This window comes from Accipiter gentilis, chromosome 22 (genome assembly GCF_929443795.1).
Source record: "Accipiter gentilis chromosome 22, bAccGen1.1, whole genome shotgun sequence".
NCBI classification, from domain to species: domain Eukaryota; kingdom Metazoa; phylum Chordata; class Aves; order Accipitriformes; family Accipitridae; genus Astur; species Astur gentilis.
In genome coordinates, this window is record NC_064901.1 from 17991624 (window position 1) to 18007359 (window position 15736).

At 41.4% G+C, this 15736-nt stretch overlaps 2 protein-coding genes across 4 annotated transcripts in view; one reads left to right on the forward strand and one right to left on the reverse strand.

Moving 5' to 3' along the window:
* The window catches only part of DNAL1 (dynein axonemal light chain 1), a 41321-nt gene extending 36609 nt beyond the window's left edge, over window positions 1-4712 (forward strand). The window contains exon 11 of the mRNA XM_049825097.1: window positions 4639-4712. The gene's annotated coding sequence lies outside the window, so the exon portion shown is untranslated. The remainder of the gene's footprint in view (window positions 1-4638) is intronic.
* An 85-nt stretch (window positions 4713-4797) lies between these two features.
* MIDEAS (mitotic deacetylase associated SANT domain protein) overlaps window positions 4798-15736 on the reverse strand; it is a 54686-nt gene continuing 43747 nt past the window's right edge. For all 3 annotated transcript variants that reach the window (XM_049825094.1, XM_049825095.1, XM_049825093.1), the window contains 8 exons: window positions 12240-12382; window positions 11156-11259; window positions 9697-9772; window positions 8546-8634; window positions 7253-7402; window positions 6872-7048; window positions 6277-6476; window positions 4798-5021 (listed from right to left, as the gene is read on the reverse strand). In XM_049825094.1, coding sequence (XP_049681051.1) covers window positions 4805-5021; window positions 6277-6476; window positions 6872-7048; window positions 7253-7402; window positions 8546-8634; window positions 9697-9772; window positions 11156-11259; window positions 12240-12382 — 1156 coding nt within the window. In that variant the 3' untranslated portion in view covers window positions 4798-4804. The remainder of the gene's footprint in view (window positions 5022-6276; window positions 6477-6871; window positions 7049-7252; window positions 7403-8545; window positions 8635-9696; window positions 9773-11155; window positions 11260-12239; window positions 12383-15736) is intronic.

Sequence of the window (15736 nt, forward strand, 5' to 3'; positions counted from 1 at the left end):
TTTCTAAATTAACAGCAAACCCTATACTAAATGGGTTTCAGTAAACAGGCCTTTAAGTGATGGAAGATAATGAGCACAGCGTTTTAAACTGGACAAATCAACAGAACAGACATGATTATTTTTTTTTAAATCATAATTGGAACAACACAGCCTTAAATTAACACTGTGCTGCAGTAAAGAGCAACTCAAGTTGTTTCCCCCCCACCCCCTCCCCAAGAAGAGTAACAGATTCATTCCGGATTAGACAAATTCAGTTCAAATGGTTTGTTCACAGCAATTGGGGGTTGGTTGGTTTGGGTTTTTTTTGAAACAATTCTCTGCCAGATTTTGCTAGTAGGCAGGATCTAATTCAGATGCAGGATCAATTCCAAACTCCTACCACAAGCAAGCGGGCAGCAGGTTTAGTTTTGCTTGTTCATTTTTAAACAATACATTCAGAGGAGCATTTTTACTTATTACCATGACAGAAAAGAGGTCTTCTGGTGGCTACCAGCAATATGTAAACATGCTCAGAAACATTTCCACTTGATGTCACTTACTTGGAACATTTACCTGATTTTGGTCAGCCATGCTAACCCACAGCTGTTAGAGGTTATCCTCAGAAAAAGCCCTTTTCTTATTTCCTTCCAGTGACAGACCTCACTGTATCAAATCTTCCTGTTCTCTTCTACTTCTACTGCAGCAGGGTGGGAGAAAAACAACCAGTACTGGGTTCAGTGTGTAATATACACACCATTTTTGCGCAACTGAAGAAAATCTCTGATATGTTCTTATCAGCACCTCAATGCCTTATCCTTGAGGAGAGGAAAAATTACTCTTACAACAATCTCCTAAAATAGGGAGAATCAGTGAAAGATCTGGTCTTTGGAAGACTATAATAATGCTTGCATTCAAGCATCATCATATCTGAAAGAAGATTAAATTGGTATTTAAAGCAATCCCACAATTTGCTCCCTAAATCTTTGTAGTACATTTCATCTGTTCAATTGTCACCATAATTTGCTATGCCATATCTAAAACTACTTCAAGCTTGAAAACTCCTGTGGGTCATGACTAAATGTTTTCTCATCATCACCCAGACATACTTCCAGACACGAAAAATACTAGAGTAAATGCAGGTGATACACAGAGCAGAAAAGTAAAAGGCAGAGAAACATCCCAATTCTATGCCCATAAGGAGAACAGTACATTTCAGCACAAACCCCTGTCCTGGTTTTGGCTGGGATAGAGTTAATTGTCTAAGTAGCTGGTATAGTGCTATGTTTTTTGAGTTAGGTATGAGAAGAATGTTGATAACACACTGATGTTTTCAGTTGTTGCTAAGTAGTGTTTATACTAAGTTAAGGATTTCTCAGCTTCTCATGGCCAGCCAGCAAGAAGGCTGGAGGGGCACAAGAAGTTGGGAGGGGTCACAGCCAGGACAGCTGACCCAAACTGGCCAAAGGGGTATTCCAGACCGTGTGAACTGGGGGGAGTTGGCCTGGGGGGGCAAATCGCTGCTTGGGAACTAACTGGGCATCGATCAGTGGATGGTGAGCAACTGCATTGTGCATCACTTGTATATTCCAATCATTTTATTATTATTATTATTGTCATTTTATTATCATTATTAGTCTCTTCTTGTCTCTTCTGTTAAACTGTTCTTATCTCAACCCACAAGTTTTACCTTCTTCCTTCTGATTCTCACCCCCATCCCACTGGGTGGGAGGGGAGTGAGCGAGCGGCTGTGTGGTGCTTAGCTTCTGGCTGGGGTTAAACCACAACAACCCTGCTGCAGATTTGCCTTACTGGAGAACACGTAAGTTCTTCTAGTTTAGCATCCTATTTTCTAGCTGGAACTATACCTGCTAGTCCATACTGTCCCTCGCTTCTTACTAAACTTCTGCTCCTGATCGCTGTCAGAAACAAGACCTGGAGCTAGACAGAGCTTTGGTTTGTCCCAATATGAACAGTCTCTGTTTTTCCCCAAGGGATTACATGCTGATTGATTTTGCACTGTTTTAGCACAGACAGTAAGAGCATTTTCCTAAGACAGTTTGATTAACCTTATTTTAGTTCGCAAGTTTAATCAGATCTCTCCAATCTAAAAAAAAAAAAACAAACCAAAAAAAACCCAACCAAAAAAAACCCAACCAACCAAAAAAAAAAAAAAAAATCACACACACCCCCCCTCAAAATCTTCATTTTTGCCATGTTTCTCAATGTGTGCCAGTTCCACCTCCATCTCCATTTCTTTGTTATGTGTTTCTAGGCCTTCGCAGTCTCTGTTAAGTAACTGTAGACTGTTCTGCTGCTGCAACACTGGTATACCAGGCAAATACATTCGTTACAACAGTATAACAATATCTACATTACTTAAATCCTTTCTAGATATACTCACAAGCCCTGCTTGTTTCTAAACTGTTGCCCTGCAGTTCTCAAGATCCAGAAACTATTGGCAACTTCCCAGAAACATACTTCAGAGCTTTAATTGCATCACTGTTTTTTACTGGAATTAATCCCAGTACTACAAGTGGACCATGAGGTCCAGCTGCTTCACCTACTGTCTGTCCTGGCACAGTGTGCTAAAGCTTCTGTTCTCTGTAAGAGCCCTAGGATAATGGTAGACAAGCATTTTCTCCAATTTACAAAAGGAAGAAGATAACAATCAACATTGAAACTCTTAATAGGAAGACCAATTTGCTTAAGCTTCTTTTTTTTAAAGATTAGTAGCTTTTAGTTCTTCGCAGTTTTTGAATGATTTTAACAGTTCATGACATGCCATCTGCTCCCACAGCCTAGTTAGTCAACAAGACCTGTGCATGTAGGGACATGGAACAGTTATCTAAATGCTGAAAGGAAACCTAATTTCGTTAGGAATGAAAATCAAAACCTTGGCAGAAAATTGAACACTTAAATGCACTTTTTTCAATGTTGACACTTTTGCAGTCCTTAATGATAGTTCTACTTATTTTGTAAGAGTAATAACTGTTTCTGCTATTAAGAAAAATGATTCTGCCCAAAGGCATATATATGTCAAAGCAAGCATGCAGCCTCCCAGACTTAGAGAGTGAAGCAATCATGGTTGCATAAAACCATGGTGCAGAAGAAGATTGCCAGATCACACACTGGAGTTAGAGCCACTTTCCACAGTTAACCTGGAATTTATCTAACAGCTTGAAGGGTCAAGATTTAAAAAAATCAGCCAGTCAGGAACACTCTGTAGTTCACATGCAGCAACCTCTGCAAGATCCCTGCTTGGGAATGCAGGAACCATCAGCTCCTTCAGTATTGCACCACCGGAGCAGCGCACATGCGATCTGACACAGTGCCAGCACCCAGGAAGCTGGGGGATCAGTGCTGCTTCCAAGGACTGGCTGCAGAGAAGGAGCTGGGCAGCCGGGGTACGGGCTGGGACTGACCAGCTGTGAAGCACAAGGAAGCGATCCGATTCTTTGCATCTTTACAAAATAATGATAAATGTGGGCTACAAAGATGTACAAAACAATCCTGTGCAAATCTAACGTCTGTGTCACCTGGACCACATTACTACTACTTAACTCTCTTTCACCAGTAGGCTTTTGGTGGCTAGACTTTTTGGGCTATTAGCATGTTGTCAGTTCTGAAGGAAGAGTCAGCCTTTCAGCAAAGAGCGTGGCTCACAGCAGGACAACCCAGCAGGCAGTGCTGTCCAGCTACTGGTCTGGAAATAAGTGACAAGCTTCTCCTGCATGTACATACTGTCTGACAGGAAGTATTTGGGAAACTAGGGCCCCACCATACAAGTTCCTGACGATGGCAATTTCAAGGAATAAATGAGGGTTGCCACAAGAAAGAAATGGATGTGTTGAGAGGTTAAAGCCATTCACAGAGGGATCACTGCTGGAGATGAGAGTCCATTCCTCCCACCTCTGAGGCACACACAATCCAGTGCACGAGAAGGTCTTGGTTCATTTTCACTAAACAAACTTGCTCCCATTTATGCAAAGTCAAAACCAGCAGTTTTCATTTAAAATTGCACTTGTGAAGCCCAGACTACTTTCCATAAAGTTAATCAAAGGCAGACTATTTTGTTTTCCAAGATGAGAAAACCCGCAAGGCCTGTGGCTATTCTAATTCCACAGGATATATTTTTGTATCCATTGCTGCATTCGTAATGGCATAAAAGAAATCACCTCAGGTTTCCTTTTGAAAAATAAAACTTCCTCTGAAAAGGAAGAAAAGTGTCTTGCTTATCCCGCTTTTCATTTTTGTGAAGCAGAGGCCAAAAGTGCACACCATCTTTCCACAAAACTTGTTGACTGCCTGAATAAATGCTCAGAAAGAAAGGCAGGGAAGTGTAACAGGAAGGAGAACTTGCTGAGAAAGGAAATATCTAGAAATCACCAGTGTCACAGTAACTGGATATACTTAGCTCAGAGCAGAGCATCATTTTCTTGCTCCAGTCTGGAAACCTTTATATCCAAGAGTCCTGTTATCATGATTTCCTGACAAGCACAAAAAGAAAGGTCTGACTGACCCGAGAGAGAACTTACTTCCACTGCAGGTGACATTGTTCTATTATGTACCTCAGGTATCATTATAAATAGATTAGAAATCTTACTTGTTTTTTTTAAAAAAAATCCAAGTTGAAACAAATCTTTTCATCCACCATTCCAGCTTGGTCTGTACTGGCAAGGTGAAGTGGAACATGTGGCATGAGAAAATGGCAGCACTGAAACTGAGACCTGATGGTTCAGGTAAGAAAAGTGCAAGCAAAAAAAGTGAGACCACCAAGAGGGAGGTTGGGTCCAGCCTTGCTACTCCCTCCACTTCTGGTCTGCTGCTATATTTCTCCATCCTCATCTGAGCTCGCACTGCTGCTTCCACTGCTGCTGCTCCCACTCTCACTGCTCTCTTCCTGCTGGGCCTGGCTGTGGGCTGCTGCTGCTGCCGCTGCTGCTGCCGCCTCTTTCTCTTGCTGCTTCAGTGCGGCCGCCTTCTTTTCCTGCTCCGCGTGGCTTTTCATGTGAGCACTGCGGCTCTTCACCTTGTAGAATACCCTGAGGAAGCACACATGTACGTTAGCATTGGTCTCTCCTACAGCCTCCTTCATTAATTCTCCAAAAGAGCTTCTGCTGCTCCAGCCTCAAGTTTGTGAGCCTCAGGACAGGAACCCACGTTGGCACTGCAATACAGCATTTACAGCAAACACCACTTCTGACTTGGCATGTGCCAGCACTAGGTGGAATGCTAGCAGGAGATCCTGAGCACCCTCAAACCCCTCGCCTTGTTTCTTAATATGGCCATTTCCTCTTATCTTTCATTCAGCTCTTAAAATTTTCTAAATTCAGAGTTGCAGTGCTGGTATCTGAAATATGCACACGCTGCTTAACAAGGCAGGGCCCTGGTCTTTCGGCATCCCCCCTATGCTGCAAAAAGACAATAAACATGGAAGTGAACAAAGGCCAAATGCCACTGCTGAGCCTTGTCCACACAGATAGAAACACTTGAGGTTTTTCCTCCTGACCTTCAACTTCTATGGTGTATCCCTCCATCTTTCACCATTAACTATTTTGATTTTGCACTAAATGCCACAAGAAAAGTTTAGACACCATTAAGAATCCTTGCCTGTTTCTCCTTTGCCAGCAGCCAGGACCAAATCCTAACTGCCTGACTTCTCACAGCACTGCCCTTTCCAATGCCACAAGCTCCCTGAGGGCACAGAGACAGGGTACCTTGGCAGGGCCAGCTAAGTACCCACCATAGGAAGAATCTATCAACAGCCCTGGTGAGGTAACTAGACAGAGGTTGCATTTTCTTGCTATCCCCTAGCTTGATGCATTTTTTAAATAAAGGGATAACCACTGGTATTACAAGACTCTCAATTGTTTTAAGAGTAAGCAATTTATGTAGGGAACTGAATTTTCTTGACATTTATGAATCTGTTGGCAACAAACTTACAAAAACTACTAGAACCATGTGAGGAAAGACAAATGTATTTTACAGACACAAAAGATGGGTGCAAGTTTAACCAGATGAACTGTGTACCCACTGCACACAGTTGAAATGCAGGTGGTGTCTCACTCCATTTGAGGAAAACCAGTCAGCAGCAGGTTATTAAGTAGTAGTATCTTAATACCAATAAATGTAAAAAATCCCTAATCTGCGAGTATTAGTGGGGTAATAAGTCATTAGAATTATTGCCAGTGTCTCTGACCTAAATGGACAGAAGGAAAGCTTATTTGAGAATAAACTTCCATTGGAGAAGCCCTACTGCAATTCTGTGACTATTGCTGGAAGCAGGGTTGCTCTTACCTGCCACATTTTTTACATGGAAATGTGTTTTCTGTGTTCTGAGTTTTACTGGTAGCATCTGATTTTATCTTCTGTTTCCGCCGCCTCCTCTGCACTGGAGCAGTAATATGCTTTCGAGGCTTCACTGTTGTCTCCCTTGGCTTCCTTCCAATTCTGCCTGTGACTGTTGCCTCTTGACTCCTCATATTGGCATCACTGGCCTTTGGAGAAAGAGGAACATTTAAGGCAAACTGAAACTTAAACCCACCATCAGAAGGAAAACAATGGCTGAGCTCCTGTGCTTCATTTATTCCAGACCAAGATTTTATTTAATGAGAAAGTCTCCGGGATATTTTCAGGACATTTCTCATCATGGTCCTATGTGTGCACCAATCACAAAGAACTATATCGGGTTTTTTCCCCTTCCCAGTTCTCCCACCACAGCACAGAGTCTGGTTGCCAGAAATACTCTAAGCTACCTCAGCTCAGTCTCTTGCTCTGGGAGAAGTTAGAGGTAGAAACTTTTTACATCTGGAACTGCCTGCCTGGTATTTTCTAAACTAGTTGCAGAGTGAAGGTGGCATCAAAAGTACAACATGGACAATGCAGCACTTACTATTACATCATCTTGTAGTGTCTGTTCATCTTTGGGAGGAACTGTGATCTTCCTTCTGTTATCCAACCCTTCCTCTGCCTCCTCTTCTTCCTCCTCTTCCTCCTCCTCCACATGCCCCTGTTCTTCACTGTAAATGTCCCTTCTGGGAGGAAGAACACGTGCAAACCTATGGGAACTCTTCACCAGAAGATAAAGGAACTGTTAATGTTGGTGCCTGTAAGTAAATGTCATTATGTGACACAGGACACAAGTTTATGAATCTGGACTTATCCACACTAGCCAGATTATTTCTGCTTTTGATTTTAGCAGCAAATGAGACAACACACAAAATCAAACTTCATACCACAGCCCAAAAGAGGTGAGAGAAATTTAGGAAATTACCTTGATGTCAACTTCAGCTTCATCTTTCATAGATCTCTCATTAGCAACATCAATGTCCCCAAAGATTAAGGTCCCATTCCGACCAATTTTCACCTGTTTCTTGTATGTGTAGTAGAATTCCACACACTGAGCCACTGTTTTGGTTTTTATCTGGTGTTTAAAAAACATAAAAGTCCAATGGATTACATGGTTTAAGAAAGCTTATAAATAATTACTAAAGGTGCAATAAATACATTTTGTATTTTTCTTTCCTCAGTAGTCTCCATTCCACTACAACTGCGGTTAAAAGCCTTCTCTTCTGTGTCATATTCACCACATGCCGCATCCCACAGCCCATCCCCTGTTGCCACTATTATTCACTGAGAACTACAGGACCATCTTTCCAAAGAAAAGCTGGTCAACATAAAGGTGATAGAACCTGGTACTTTGTAAGCTTAATGTGCCTCTTAGCCTCTAAAATGTTCCAACTGAGCTGTCGACTTGAGAGCAGCCTTTCAGTTTTATGGGAGAACTTTATTTTCCAGCAGCAGTTCAGAGAAGATTAGACCAGAATACCGATCCAAAAATGGAAAGGAAGGTTAGCAGCCCTTTCCCATTTTGGCCACACGCATTTCATACACATATGGTGGTAGACAATTATCAGTACAGACCTGTGACCATCTACATATTCTCTATCAGTGCTTTTTCTGTAAGTTTTGGAATATATTCTTAGCTTCTGGGCTTTTGCAACTTAAATGCCTTTTGGGAATTTTTTCAGGAAATATGTATGCAGCTCCTGGTTTTGCCCTCTCCTTCACCGATTTCCCCTGCCGCCATTGAAGTATTATACCTCATGAAAACAGATGGAAGCAATCATTTTTATTATCGTTATCTCAGAAAACTGGAAAAAAGAGATCCTAAAGGATGCATCATTCACATATCCTTTGGTCCTTTTCATCAGTAGCAAGGATGTGTTTCTATTTAGTTTTATAAGCAAGCCATTTAAGCTGTACTGGAACATTACTAGTGCTCTGTAAATACATCCTATAGAAGTGATATCTGCAGTGTAGACTAATGGAAGTAATGCACTAAATACAAGGGTTAAGTAAACAAGAGCAGCAAAACAAGCACTATTGTCCTAGCTTTCTACTGAGATTTTATGCTGTGCTGGATGACAAAATTTCTCTTAAGTCTTTCGAGTGTAGGACTTAAATACTGAGGCTTCAGAAAAATCAAGATTGAACTTCCTGTATTAAATGCTCAACAAATGTGTAAGAAAGTATCATTGCTGTCATGAAAAAAAAAGTAACTTACAAGCTTTTGGACCAAGAAAAAGTCTTTCTTGTAGATTGCAATGCCTTTGTTGAAAAGTTTTTTTTCAGCAACTTTCCACTTGTCTGATCCTGTAGGAAAAAAAGTTGTAACTGCAGACTGCTGTTAGCCCCCCCACCCTGCACTGCTTGACTTCAGGTCTCATCACTTCTTTGTGTTAAATCTAGTACTCATCACCACAGGTTAACTCAGTACAGCTCGCAAAAACCAGTCTATTAGATGAACTAAGATGTTTTCCAACAAAACAGCAAGGTGAATAGGCACACTTTGTGGTGGCCCAGTCACTAGATTTTACACAAGGGAAATGGTGGGGCAGGAGAACAGATCTTTTCTTTCAGCAGCAATCCACTGTACTTGAAGATTTATTACATCTCAAATATTCCTACTATCCTAGTACTCTTGCCTCTAATAATAAACACATTTTGGAATCTCCTCCTGCCTTATAGATATTACTCAAGTAATGTTTCCCAGCCATTATAGTAGGAGTGTGTAATAACGAAGAAATGCAATTTCTATGCTTTGTGGCGCCAACTATTAGATCTCTCTCTATCACCTTACATCAGGTCTTTCAGGTGGCTAGGGTCACTCTAGATCACTGAAGTTAGTGTCACACAGCTGACTATCTTCTATTTAGGTACAAGACTACAAAGGCAGTTCACAGCATTTAAAATTTTGCAGAAACATTGACAGGCATCAATAGTTGGCTGAGCTTTCTTCAGCAAGCTTGAAAACTCTTCCCATAAAACCCTTTCTTAACTCCACCCTGGAAATCCATGCCAGAGAGGCTGTGGTTCTGAGGTTACCACAGCCTTTCTTGTATGTACTAGCTATCTTTCTGCATTCTCTGTGGCTTAGTGTAAGAAATCACATTCCCTTTTCCCCATAAAGGAAATCAGAACACACACGTGCAAATACACACATGCACGTGTTCTGAAAGAGGCAGTGTTTTTTACATTGTAAGTGTCATAATTTGCTTGGGCAAAATTCTTGGCAAGCCATTACTTGATTTACCAGAGAGAAGAGTGGTCTTTTCATCTTATTGTAATGTTACAGAGTTCCTCAAAAGAGCGGAAAAGGATAGAAAAATTCCTTTATGATAGACAGGAAGCACAGAGTTATTCTGGTTAACAAACCTGTGTAGTGATAATCTGCCAAAGGGTGGGTAGGCGATCGTACTGGCGTCTTCAATAGCAGTTTGGTCAAAGCTCCCTAAGATAAACAGAAATAAAATAATTAATTTAATGTTTGGGGTATTTAAAACAAGGATCTGGCAATTGTTAATCCTCTCCTTTCCAGCAAGGTAACTGAAAAGAACCATAGCACAATTCAACATTTGTGACAACTTTAAAAATCACATTCTTGACTATCCACTGAGTCTTGGGTACCAAAGGCAAGCGGTAACTTCTCAGCACCTCTTCTGTCTCTGAGAATTGACACTTTCCAACACTACCACCATGGTATTGGGAGAGTTAATTCCATAGACAGAGACCACGCAGCAGTTTCCTCTCATTTACTGAAGGCCTAAGTTACATACTCACATCCAAAAACACTGCCCTAAATGATGTCTGCCTTAAACATCCAAGTTATTGTGATCTTATCTCACTCAACTAAGCAATATTTCAAAATAAAACCACAGTCATGTGACACAAATATTCCACATAAAGAAAAAAACCCTCTCAAACTGCTTTTTACTTTGCATTTAAACTAGAAGTGCTTTCAAACTTAACAGGAAAGAGAGAATGGAGTCATGCTTCCACTAGCAGTTTAAACCACCTTAACAGTAACCTCCTGCTGCCAGGGGCAGCCCTGCTCCTCCCGAATGCCAGCAACAGCATTCACAATGGTGGGATGGTTCTGGGAACTTATCTAGCAGAAACATAACACATACACACAAAAATTATTTTTTATTTGTTCTCTTCTCCAGTGCAAGTCAATACAGTCTCACAAGTGTCAGTGCTGGTGCACTACAGAGAACAGGAAACAAGCAGCCAGGCAAAAGTGTGGGATACTCCTGACCACAGGGCTGATTTATGCCAGGTTAAATCAATCATAGAACTACAAAAGGATGACAACCCTGTGCCATATGCTACACTCTGTTCTTTGATATTACCTCCCAGGGGTGTCAAAGGGCATTTATGAAAGTGTATCATGTCTTACAATACTGACATAAAATTAGCAGCGCAGCCATTCTATAGACATGCACAGAGAAGTTAAATCGATCTGCCAAAAGTAAGAGGAGCAAAACACTGCACTTTGTCTCAGCTTCAGCCCCAGCACCTTATTTTTCCTTCCAATCTGGTCATCTTCCCAGGAAGAAATCATTTAAGATTCATTTAGTAGCCTCAGCTCACTTGCCTGTCAGTCTGTTCGTTAAAAAGCCAAATATGTTGAAGTTGGAAATATGCAAGATAGTAAGTGAACATGGCACCATACATCAGGCAGAACCCACTTTAGGGACATCTAAGAGACACAGACAGTGGGAGCCAGGTGCATAGAAAGGAGTTTGCAAGGCTCTCCTCTCAGGAATGACAGGTTACCAGGCCTTCATTAATATCTTTGACCACATCAAGGTGAAAAGCTGAAAAGACTCACCAGAATGCTTCCCTTTGACTCATGTAAGAAATGCAGTGCCAGCTCCTGGTTGGTTCCAGCCCCAGGAAAAATGCTTGAACAGGCAGCAGCTAGCAGGTTTTCCACTATTTCCACAGAGGTATCAAACAAATTCAGATAAGATTAAAATAGAATTTCCTACAGGATTCACACCATTAATTAGCTCTTTTGAAGCAGAGCTAGACATAACAGAAAGTAAAACTCTCAGAGAAGTTGAATGTCCTTGCAAATTTATCTGGGTCAAATTCGGACACAACTCGGCCTTAACTCGGCTGAGTTTTGGTGAACTGGCTAAGTCCAGGCTTTTGATGAGAAAGGTTTCCCCTGAGGGGATGAGATCCGGCACATGGTCACACTGGAGCCCAGTAAAGCCTCACTAGACCGCAAGGCCACGCAGCATTACTCTGCATGCAGCACTATTTACACATGGAGTTTCTTGCAAATCTCCTCCCTTGTATAATGTCTTCCCATCTCCCTTCAACTCAGAGATTTCCTGAATCCCCCTGCCCCTTATATTGTGAATTTCCAATTTACCATACCCTTTTTTCTCTCTCATTAGAAAGGTTTCTTCCAAGCCTGCCCACTTCCTCTTTCCTTCAGGATTTATACTGCCACAACCCATGTGCACCAACAGCAGACAGCTCTCCAAATCTGCTACTAGCAGCCACAACTCCTGCTTCCTCATCCTGACTTCCGTCTAACAACTTGTATTTTCCAAAATATTTTGTCTAGAACATCCCTTGAAAATACGGAAGTTTAGTGCATGTGGTGTTCAAATGTTAACAAAGACAAGGAAGCTTCACTGAGCAAAAGGCTGCTCTTTGCCTGACCATAACAAATGGTCCCATTTTATCTCAATGAAAAAACCCAATCCTATCAACCTCCCACCCGCCACACGCAACCTGATAATCAAGTTTTACTCCTAAAACTGCTTTCAAGACCACTCAAATATGTCACTTGACTAGCAGCTCTGAGAGATTTTAAATTATGCCTACAGTAGATACATGGTTACCCCTACAACAACTGTGACAACTGAGTCCTATTTACCAACCTTCCATGTTCTTACCATTCTCTTGGGTGACTTTGTTGGTTTCCAGGTCACCCCACGGCTGCCACACCAGCTCTGCTTTATGTTCATCAACCGCTGCCAGAGATCTGTCTTGGAGTGATGGGATTTCTGCTTGAAAGCGAGTTCCTACATTAATTCGCCTGCCGAAAAGGTAAGAAGTAACAGTCAGGCTCCCTTTACAATATCCAGAAAGTCTCTGTCTCTGCTAGAAGCATTAATTACAAAGAAACTGAAATGCAGCAGGCTCTTGCTGAGCATTTTTCTTTTCATGAAACACGAACAGCTTTTAAGTGTTGTAGGTTACATTAGTAAGTACGACTCAAAAGGTGAGAGGTTTTACATCCACTACCAGTTTCCATTGTCTTATCAACGATGGTTGAAATTGCATTTAAATTAGGATCCCCTAATAACTGCTCAAATAACAGTTATGAGCTTTCAATAATCATCACTTTTTGAGTGGCCGTCACACAGACTTCTCTTACAGCAAGCTTGCTTCTTGTCCATAAGATAGGTGAGCCTCTTTTAGTATTAATGTTTTGCCAGTCGCAACTACAGAATCATAGCATTATTTAGGTTGAAAAGGACTTCTGGCGGCTATAAGGTCCAACTCCCCATTCAAAACAGGATCAATCTCAAAGTTTGGTCCTTTATGATCTCGACACAAGCTAGTATCTTCTAGAAACTATTTCTAACAACTGAAATAAAAAATATAAAACAATGAAAGCTGTATTGCTCATTCTGTATCAAAACCAAGTCCCATTCTTTTATCAACAATCTCATACTTTTAGACTCTGAATTAGCAGACACATTTTTCACAATATGCAATCCACTGAGCTCTACACTTGCTTTAAGTCAAGTGACCATCCACAGAGATTCTACTCTATACTAGCAAACACAATTTTGTGCACAGGGGTAGGTTAAGGACCACCACTGAAAGACTGCTCTACCAGACTTGGGAGGTCTGGAGGTCTGCACCAATAGCACAGCAAACAGTGAGAGCATGGATGTCCTTTGTCTCTACATCTCTTACTCAACAGCAAAATACACGGAGACACAGCAGTAGCTACACAAACTCAGAAAGCTGTCCTTGGACTTACTTTACTTTAAGTAATGCAACAACTATGCATGCAATTCAGAGGTCCGGAAGAAAGAGCAAAAGAAATGCCCAAGCTAAGCTAGCAAAAAGACCCTTCAGAAAACCAAGATATCAAAACACCAAGATATCTGAGAACAGCTGCTGCTCAGACCACTTAGAATATAATGAAAATCTCCTATTCTGAAATAAGATACCTATGCTTAATGCAAAAATGTTCCTTTTTCACATGTTAGTCAACTAGCACCATACCGGTAGCTCCTGGAATAGTAAAGGATGGAGAAATAAGCTTTTTTTTGAGAGAGTAGATCAGGCAGTGTGCACAAGATGATTAAACTCTGGAGTTGCTTCATTAGAAAAAAGGCAAAACTTCCTGCCCAGGGCAAGGTTTGCTATAATTCTCAAGTCTTGGCTTGGTTCCCCCCCAGCATAAGGGGAAACACCAGAGAAAAAGCATATTCTGGTACAATAAGGAATAGTAACAAAAACAGCTGAGAAATGCTGGCCTCCAGACTTTTTTGGTCCTCTGCTGTTCTGAAATGACACATGCATGTCCATTACGAAAGCAAGAGTCTGGAAAGGTGTGGGGAGGCCTTGAAATAACACATATAAACCATACAAAAACCCAGAGATACACTAGCAAATGTTCTAGTAGGACGTTTTGAAGTCCTAGAAGACTGTGGTATCAAAGGGAAGGAAGAGGGTATCACTTTCTCTTATAGAAGGGGAAGAAGGAAACACCTTCATTCCCTTTTTTCTGCCTAATGCATCAGTTTGGTATTGTCAGTAAGCATCTGCATCATGAGATGTCATGAGCTGAAAAAGCCTGCATTGAAAACAGATGCCCAATTTCTAACAGACATTAAAAAAGTTTTTACAAACTATTTCTTTTGCATCTATAGCAGATCCAGATCTACTTCCTCACACTTGAGAGGAATGGTTTACAATTGATGTATCTATAAACGAAGAGATGCAGAAGGTAACTACCCTACACACTTGTTCTGACTTCATCCACCCATTCAGCAGCAGCTTGACATTGACAGGGTGAGATTCCTACTTGGACAAGCAGAATCTGCTAGATGCATAGACTGATGCTAACTTCCTTCCTGTAGGTGACAACAAGATGACATCCAGCATGACAAATGTAGCAGGAAAGTTTTAGACAGCTGCCATATACTATCTGACATCTTCCCCAAAACACTATCTCCAATACCTGCTGAAGGTAAAGCAACTGGGACATTACACATCTCACATCATGGGCAGGGGAGAACTAAACCAGTTGAAAATGTCCAATCTCTGATGCCCAGTTGTAACTGTTTCAGGATCTGCTTCTCAAAATTAATTCAATTTCAAATGCACACGAGAAGTGGAACCTGCATGGAGAATGAAGACCCCCAAGAAAACCTCAAAGTTTGGCTTTGTGTTTTACAGGTGCAAAAGTCTATTAAATCTACAACACTACATAGCTTCCATTTTCCCTTCACCTGTCATGATTATCTTGGACAGAAACAGCACAATCCAGCCCAAAAATAAAAAGCAAGAGATTTGATGCAAGACTGAGAAGACCTTGCTAAAAAACAAAGCAAGACAAACACCCTGATAAATCCTTCTTTCAGCACACTCTGCTCGACTACAGAATGATGTTAACGTGGAGTCTTCTGCTCACTGTGATTAGTCTTTCTTATTGTTATGGCACGCAGTTTCACAGGGGAGGAAAGGGGTATGGATTATGATCCACTCTAGAAGGGATGACTGCTGGGAACTGACACTTTGCTGTCAACTGGAAACAGATAAAAAGGCTGTTACTGCATTGGGAAATTTGGGAGATTTTGTGCCCTGAGATACAGACTTCTCTGGCGTCATCTGTGAGAGGGAGAGAGGTAATTGGAAAAGCTGGAGGGAAAGAATGCAGGCCTTCTTAAAAGGCTACCAGAAGTTACTTTATCTTGAAACTAAACTTAGAATATGGTGTCCCTGGTCTAGAAAAGCCTAAAAATTAGACCTTGTACCTGCAATGCCCAAATAAAACCAGATTTCTGCTGCAAGAGTTAACCTGAGCAACCTGATCTAATTTGGCCTGCTCTGAGCTGAGGCTCAGACCAGATGACCTCTAGAGGTCCATTCAAGCTATGTTATTCCATGATTCCTTTACTGATGAAGTCTAGATTTCAGTACAGCAAAAGTTCTTACCCTGTAAGCACCAACGGTGCTCTTGGGACACCCCGGTATATAGCTGAACATTGCTAACACTCAGAACTGAAGCTGTGAATTGGGAAGGCAATTGAATTGGTGCATCACCACAGCTATACTTAAGGCTGAGGGGTGACTTTTAAGACTTCGAAGCAACTGAACTGCAAAACCGGTAGGACACAAAGATCTGTGACACCAGCTGTCTATTGTA